Source organism: Bufo bufo, chromosome 2 (genome assembly GCF_905171765.1).
Source record: "Bufo bufo chromosome 2, aBufBuf1.1, whole genome shotgun sequence".
NCBI classification, from domain to species: Eukaryota; Metazoa; Chordata; class Amphibia; order Anura; family Bufonidae; genus Bufo; species Bufo bufo.
The window spans coordinates 222,008,780-222,017,750 of record NC_053390.1 but is presented as its reverse complement, the minus strand read 5'-3'; the positions used below and the strand labels follow the sequence as shown (position 1 = coordinate 222,017,750).

General features: G+C 38.1%; 1 protein-coding gene across 1 annotated transcript in view; it reads right to left on the bottom strand.

Moving 5' to 3' along the window:
* Nucleotides 1-675: 675 nt before the first annotated feature.
* The window catches only part of TMEM132B (transmembrane protein 132B), a 695,177-nt gene continuing 686,881 nt past the window's right edge, over nt 676-8,971 (bottom strand). The window contains exons 8-9 of the mRNA XM_040416233.1: nt 6,647-6,838; nt 676-2,322 (exon numbers count right to left, since the gene is read on the bottom strand). Of these exons, the coding sequence (XP_040272167.1) occupies nt 1,180-2,322; nt 6,647-6,838 (1,335 nt within the window). The 3' untranslated portion in view covers nt 676-1,179. The remainder of the gene's footprint in view (nt 2,323-6,646; nt 6,839-8,971) is intronic.

The window sequence follows — 8,971 nt, the reverse complement described above, 5'->3', positions numbered from 1 at the left end:
GTCAGCTGAATGCTACTTTGCCCACAGTTATTCTTCCCCACACCCCCATACACATGAATGGCAAAAAGTGTTTTCATGGAGGAAAACGGATGTAATTTGCGATATGTTTCAATATGAGTGAAATAATATTAAAATAAACGTTAATTGGCAGTTAAGGTACAGCATGATTATGGTAAAAAAAAGTATAGCACCTATGTCACCCTTGGAATGGAGTAGTACCGGCAAATGATGATATTGAGATCAATCCCAATTTGGCCCCTAAAATCAACTGATAGGATAAGCTCTAAATGTATGATAGATGCGAGTCCCACTTCAGGTCCCATCTGGATAACAAAGGTACTTAATGCCTTGAGGCTTCTACACATAGGTGGAGGCTTCTACACCTATGCCTTGGTGAGGCTTCTACACATAGGTGGAGGTTCCAGAGGTGGAACCTGCACCCGTCATCTATGCCATAAATGTCCAAGGTGGTATATCCCTTTAAATATATGGCATAAGGACAGTGCAAGTACCCCCTAGTGGCAAGCTGAGTAACTCCTGGAGTACAAATACCACAGATTAATAACCTAGGCTTTACAATACCTGTCCTTACATTTTGGAACATTCATTACTACTAGAGGTAAGTTGACAACAAAACAAAAGGCAGGAAAAAAATATGTTTCTTTATTTCTTGTATCTTACTTTGCCAACTGCCTTAACATTGTCTGCATCTAAGAAGTAATGAAGTTTGATGTGAAGATGCATGTAAATACATTGGTAATACATTCAGATTTAAGCTTACAATGAACTGGAAATAAGTCAGGAAAAGTCCAGTGTGCTTTTAATTGGAAACCTGGCACAGCAGTGTTTACTTACAAGCAGAATTACTGACCATATAACCAAATTCTATAAAAGACAGGCACACCTATACCTTGTCGTGTAGTGTAACCTGTTCAGGAGAACCTGGAACCCATTTACAGTATAAAAGCACCGCATGGTGCTCAAGATAGACTTTACCGCTAAACAGATTTCCTCTTCATGATCATGAGCACTTTCTATAGTGCCAAATAAGTTGGCAGTATAGACTTTGTATAGTGAACTTAACCTTTGTTTCTTTTGCTTCTCTATTGCTGTTTTGATAGTCCGACTTTTAAAAAACGAACAGAACGAAGGCATAAAGGTGAATATAAACATATTATTTTACAGGTTGTCCTGAAGACTATCCATATAGTCTCTAAGCTCACGTGAATCTCCAACGTTCATATCCTGACAGACCCATTTGATATTTTCTTCATTTCCAAATATGACTGCATTGGTATATGGACCACCTTCTTCAGGTAGTACAGTAGTAAAGGATGTGAACTTTACACGTTTTCTCTTTGAACCCCCTGGATTTAGTGGCTCATTCTGGGACTCTTTTTCAAAATTGTAATCTGATGATCTCATAATTTGACTATATGGATTCTTTTGAGAACCGCCATTGAGCAAAAAATTGTTTTCTTCAAATTGGGACCTTCTGTCAATCATTGTAGTGCATTCTTCAGCGACAGGAATGTCCACTGGATTTTCCAACAGTTCCACCTCATTCCCAAGCCATACCCAGTCATGTGAATGTGGAATGTTTGCCTGATCTGCTACTGGGAACCTTTTATGTCTATATTTCCAAGCAAATGCCACACAGTTAATTAAAAAGACTAGAATTGCAAGACAAAACACACACAGAAGGGCGTACATCCCAATTTCCAAATCTGTGAGGCCCCTTGACGTCTGTGTAAGTTCACTTTCTTGGTTGCGCTCTGAGGCTATTCTTGTAGGAAAGCTGGTATATGGAATAGGTACGATGTGGGCATCATTATAGTTTTTGTGATAGTCTTCTGGAGAATCAGATGTTGAGTTTTTACTTGTATCATCATAATTGAATGCAGAAGATCCAGGTTTGGGCCACTCATTGACTGTCCCTTCATGCTCCGCAACTTTCTCAGTTGTTTTACTTGTAATTTTCTTGAACTCATCAGCTATGCTTTGAATTTCATTGATATTTCCTTTTTGATCTGAATCTTTCTGGCCAAATTTAACTTTGATAGTTCCACTTCCAACTGCAAGGCTACTTTTCCTCTTGGATTTCTGACAGATCTCACTGATTCCTAATTCTAACTTTATTAAAGGTCCTTGACCTTCTCCTTCTGCAACCACAACAGGCCAATTTGATAATGGATTCTGATAAGTGGAAACCACCATCTCATCTAGAGAAGATACCATAATTGAGAAGTCTTTACTTTCATAGATATCCAGTGGTGTTACTGAGCCGTCACTAAACAAGGTCCACACACTGATGACTGCCTCCTGTAAAACATAATATGTATTTTCATTAAAAAGTGGTATAGTACAATATGGTCTGTGTGTTATTTCTACCAAGTCAACGTAAGGTCACTCTTTAGTTAATACAAAAAAAAAGCTATTGAAAGTAATACCATCAGATGTTCAGTTACTCACTCAACAACAAAAAAAATACCTTTTATGGCAATCACCAAACAAAATTCTGCATATGGGTTTACAGCACCTGCCTCGGGAAGCTAAAGACACCCAGATCACTCTTCTAGGTGTAGTTGCTACATACACTGAACAAAAATATAAACGCAACACTTTCGGTTTTGCTCCCATTTTGCTGAACTTAAAGATCTGAAATATTTTCTACATACACAAAAGACCCATTACTCTCAAATATTGTTCACAAATCTGTCTAAATCTGTGTTAGTGTGTTAGGAAATCTAAGGCACACCTGTGCAATATTCATGCTGTCTAATCAGCACCTTGATATGCCACACCTATGAGGTGGGATGGATTATCTCGGCAAAGGAGAAGTGCTCACTAACACAGATTTAGACAGATTTGTGAACAATATTTGAGAGTAATGGGTCTTTTGTGTATGTAGAAAATGTTTCAGATCTTTGAGTTCAGCTCATGCAAAATGGGAGCAAAAACGAAAGTGTTGTGTTTATATTTTTGTTCAGTGTATGGTGTCACTTGAACAATGCATTTATTTCCCTATAATGTATACTACAGCAATATGGGCACTTAACAAGTGTGAAGTGTAACAGATTAATATAACATGTATATAACTTATCATTATTTTATGAACATTTTTATCACAATTTTCTCTGTATAGGTATACTCTGTGATTTAGTAATACCCTGTGATTTAACACACAAGCCATTGCTGAGTAGAAACATTATGTGGAAAAAAGAGACAAATAATGAACCACTTTTATAAATTGAGCTCATGCAAGAAAAAGTCATTTTACAGACAACATCTTGCCGAAGATCGTATAAGTAAAAACCATATTCCTTGTGTCACACTAGTATTACTATTATTGACAGTTAAGTCACAAAATTCTACTGGGATTATCTAGTACCGCAATACAACGTACAGGAAAACTGTTCAGACAACACACTAATTCTATTTCTCTTATTTTTGAAAATCCCCCCAACTTCCAGAGTAAACAAGAGAACATCTCTTTAAGATGATCAGTCTTTGACCATTTTCATATACTCTGTTAGGAACTTCTGGTCCTCTGTTCAGGATCCTTATCTCTTGACAGAAGTGAAAAGAGCAGTTACAAAGTGGGTTTCAGGCTCCAATGGGCCTGTCCTGATCTACAATACATGGATCACACATTGATTTGAATGGACATTGTGTAATACTTTCCCCTGTTGAGGAGCTCCAGGAAAATGAAACACTTACAGCCAGGTTTCTTCCCAGATTACAACTGATCGCTGGGAGTCCCTTCTGGGGGCAAAATGTGTGATCTTCTAATTTGCAAGACACTGTGCTAACAAATAGGGATTCTTCAAAGTAGACAACCCTTTAAATTTACTTGCTAAAGTGTCCATTAATACAAGGATGGGATATGATCTGTTGGCTGCCTTCAGAAGAGGTAAAACACAACAGATTTTGTTAGTCTACTCTGCAGAAAATACAGAGATCTCTATTGAATGTCTATTTAACAGGGAAAAACATTAAATGATGGGAACCTACCAGTTCTCTTTAGGAGATAATATACAAGGCACCACTATAATAAGTATGTTAAAATGTGCATGTCTGCTATTTGGTAATACTGTATCTGCAATGGTAAAGGTATCATGGGCTGATGGCTTTTCGAAAAGTGTCAGACACCTTCCAAACTGCAGTTTTATAGTAGTTCTCCACAGAAAAATCATACTTGTAGATTGTAAGCTCTTGCAGGCAGGGTCCTCTCCCCCTCTATACCACTTTGTTCATAGTTTATTGTATTATTATATTATGTACGTATGTGTAACCCCCTCTTGATGTATAGTGCCATTAAATTAATGGCACTTTCAAATAAATAATAATACTTATATAACCAAAAATCTGAAAGCTACTTTCGATACATTCATACTGTACCTACACACACTCAATGCATGCATACAGTACATACACACACTCAATACATGCATAATCTACATACATACACTGAATACATGCATGTTACGGATAGTCGATGTGGATCCACTGTGCCAACCAACCAGTTTCACTTTGGGCTAGTCCAGAGGGCATTATCCTGGTGGTCCCCTGGTTTTCACCATTTAATCTATATACAGGGATCTGGCCTACACTGCAGGGGGGCAGCAGGCCGCTATCTCTGGGAATAGTACTGGTGTGGTTGGCAGTTGACCCATGGGGATCAGAGACACTGATGTGTGACACGGAGGGAACTGACAATAAACATAGAGTTTGTGCAAATCCATGAAATAATCTAAGGATAATCTACAGCATCAGGACCTAGCAATCAGGCAAAGGTCAGTACACAGGCAGAAAAACATATTATAGCTCTTTACAAGCTCTAGCAAGTCAGAGAGATCCAGCGAGGTCTGTAGAGATCTGTAGAGATCAACTGCTCAAGCAAGTGAGGTCAGCAGCACAGCTATATAGGAGAGTTGATTAGGTCATTAGTGAAGCAGTGGAGCACAGGATCAGAAAGGAAATTAACTCCTGTAGTGCTGCAGGAAAAAGTCTCTCGAATACACAAACAGGAATAGGCCTTGCAAACCAGCTAAAGTCTGCCGATTTGAACACAGGAGTCTGGCAACCGGGCAGAAGCTAGCTGAGTGATACAATGCCTGCCCTACCAAGGATAATGACATGATGTCAGGGAAAGACTGTTTACCATGAAAATGCCTAATGTACCTACTCACATGGAATAAAGGTATAGTGTACTCACATACACTCAATACATGCCTACTGTACCTACACTTAATCAATGCGTACATACTGTAGATACACACACTCAATACATGCATGTTGTACCTATGCACATTCAATACATGCACGCCCTACCTACGCTCACTCAATACATGTACATTAAATTGTATCTACAGACACAAAATACTTTCATACTGTACATACACACACTCAATACATACACGTACTTGGGACATGCATGCTGTACCTACACACACTAAATACGTGCCTGCTATACCTATGCACACGCAATACATGCATAGCGTACTTATATACACTCAATACATGCCTACTGTACCTACACACACTCTATGGATAGATACTGTAGATACACACTCAATACAAGCACGTTGTACCTATGCACATTCAATACATGCCTGCTATGCCTACACACACTCAATACATGCATATCGTACAAACACACACTCAAGACATGCATAATGTACATACACACACTCAACACATGCATACTGTACATACACACTCAATTAGAGATGAGCGAATTTCAGGTTATTAAATTTCGTTCACGCTTCGTTTACTGGTAAAAGGTGAATTGCGTTATGGATGCTGTTACCACGGACCATAACGCAATTCTATGACAGAATGCATAACGGAATGCCTTTAGAGGCATTCCGTTATTCATTCCGTCATAATAGAAGTCTATGGGCTGCAAAATGGATCTGTCCCGTTTCCGTTATGCAGGAGAGGACTTCCGTCATAGAATTGCGTTATGGTCCGTGGTAACGGAATCCATAACGCAATTCACCTTTTACCAGTAAACGAAGCATGAACAAATTTCATAACCTGAAATTCGCTCATCTCTACACTCAATACATGCATAATGTATATACATTCAATAGATGCATGCTGTAAATACTTACATTACTTACATATTTCATGTATGCACATTTATAAACAACTGTTCATTGAACTATTAATATATATATCTACAATTTTTCTTAGATTTAAACTGAACTATCTCTGACATATTAGGGCCACACAGTGCCCAAATACATTGCTATACAGTCCACACAATTTTTTTTTATGGCCAGATTATACCTTCACTGATTCAGTATAGTCACACCTCAACTTAGATTGCATGAGTGCTTTCTTTTTAATCTGTCATTTCAATAGTAATTGTAGAAATGAGAGTGACATGGACAAAGCCCACTTTGGCAAGTGCACAACATACCATTATACTGTTAGATATTCTGCGGTATATTGTATTTGTACTATCACTTCTGCCCACTTTAGACCTCTGTATTTAATATGTAAAATATGTAAAATGGTGACACCATATAAATAAAATGAAATAAATAATAAGAGATAAGAAAATAAGTCCAGACACACTATTATTTCACAGCATGGTTTGATCAAATATAACTGTCTGTATTTTTTATTACTATACCTGTTTTATCTCATGCAAGATATCACTGGCTGTTGTTGTCGTAATGATGGCTCTCTTGTTACCCTTGCTGGCTTGCACAGACAAAGAGAGACCAGTTATGAGTTGGATTCCCAGCTCAACAATTCCCACACGGTCATCCAACACTGTCACTGTCTTTTCAGCCAAAATTGAATCAGATAATGGAGAAAGGACCTGAGGACAAATAAAGACAAAGACTTTGGTGAAACAACAGCAAGTGTGCAGAATTCTATGCAGCAAGAAAAATGAAAGCTACTGTAGATCAGCTGAAGTTTTTATTTGGCATTGCCACAGTTATTGCTCAACTAGAATTCCATATACCGTGAAATTCCTTAAAGGCTATTTACACCTTTGTGGACAATTGTTTTCTTTTACTGCATTATACTCATATTGAGCTAAAAATCTTTTTTTTTCAGTTAGTCTTTATTAGAAATTTAGAACCCTTTTCTCTGTACAGGGCTGAGATTCTCTAGTAATAGGATCTGAATTTTCACTGTCTTCCACCAGGAAGCTCAGCTCTCTGGCTCCTTATCTCTGACATCTGACCTTAGAAAACACACATTATAGCTCAGTTCTTATCTTACTGATAAGAAGGTGGCTTAAATAAGTGTTTATGACCTTTTAGTAATTTAGAGATATGGGTTATTAGATGACTGGCACAAAGTGAAAATGAAAGTAGTATTCACATAGCTAGAAAAAGTTAAGCCTTTGTGATAAAAAGGGCTGAATATTTTTTAATAAAAAGCAATTGAAAAAATGATTTTTAACCCAAAATGAGTAAACTACAATCCTAAAAACAAATTGCCCACGAATGTGTACATAGCCTTTAAATATAACATCCAATCATCCAGCACCCACATTTTTGCGGACCACAAATACAGCCATCAGAATGAGCCCTAATATTGATACATACAGATACACATTTTTTTCCTACAATTGTCATGAAAGGTCCATTCAATTAGACTTTTTTGGTACAGGCGAAACACAGATATGGTAGTCAAAAGTATGCAAGCACCAACACTAATAACAGTGGTTGCTGATATTACAGCATTAGAGTATTATTATTAATGCCAACGCTATATCGGTGTGGTATGATACAGGTCCATTTATAGCATGGCTCCTAATTGCCATATAGGAGAATAATACAGGATAAGCAGCACTACAGATTCCACTAATTGGAAGGAGTATCTACCATTAATAGGAAAGGTAATGCTCGCGGGTAGAGATCCTGGCTGGTGGTCCCGACGTGTACCAAAAATAAAATATGTAGAAATCCGCAGCACTCTTCCGTTTGTGAAAAAAATCCAGTCTTTTATTTAAATCAGCAGCATAGTGACAGCAACGTTTCAACCATCTCTGGTCTTTATCAAGCAGCTGATTTAAATAAAAGACAGAATTTTTTTCACAAACTGTGGAAGAGTGCTGCGGATTTCTACATATTTTTTTTCCTAATTGCCATAGAGATTCGACATTACAAATCGAGCAGTGACAGGGTCAGAACTTGAACAGCTCATTCAGACAGAGGGCTTTGCCATAAAACTTGTGTGCGTGCACACAGAATTCCTACTCCATATTACAGGGCAATTAAGGAATGGACACTGTGTAAGCGTTGCGGCCTTTCCATAGTGGAATTGCATTCGGAAAATTTGCACCAATATGTGATGTTTTTTTTGTGCGGATTCCCATGCAGACAAATCATAGAGTAGGAAAGTACCAGCAAAGTGTATGAGATTACACACATCTCATGTACATTTAGCAAATTTTTTCCGTGCAGAAATTGGCCTGTTGTGTGGATCTCTAAACCCGCAGCATGTCAGTTATATTTGCGGTTTTACAGGTAGCTACCGATTTCACCCTTTTCCAATGAAGAGTGAGATCTGCAGCAAAACCGCATCAAATCCGCCCAAAAAGCACTGTTTGAAAGTGCAGATTGTGGTGCAGATATTGTGCAGAATCTATCTGCATGGAAATCGGGGCGGATCTTACACGTCTTCGCGCACACTCATGTGCAGGCGGCTTAAGGGTGGCTGCACACAGTGCAGATTTATGTGCAGACAATCTGCATGAAATCCACACTAAAACTGTACAAGAAACGCACATAAATTGGTAAATTTTTCAGCATTTTTTATGAGGTTTTTGGTACACATTTCATTGAAAAGGGGCGAAATCTGCAACAGAAAAACACAACAATTGACATACTGCAGATTTCAGATTCCGCACGGCAGATCAATTTCAACACCTGAAAAAAAGCAGTGTACATGTGATTTCTCCAATCTCATACAATTTGCAGGTACTGTATTACACTGC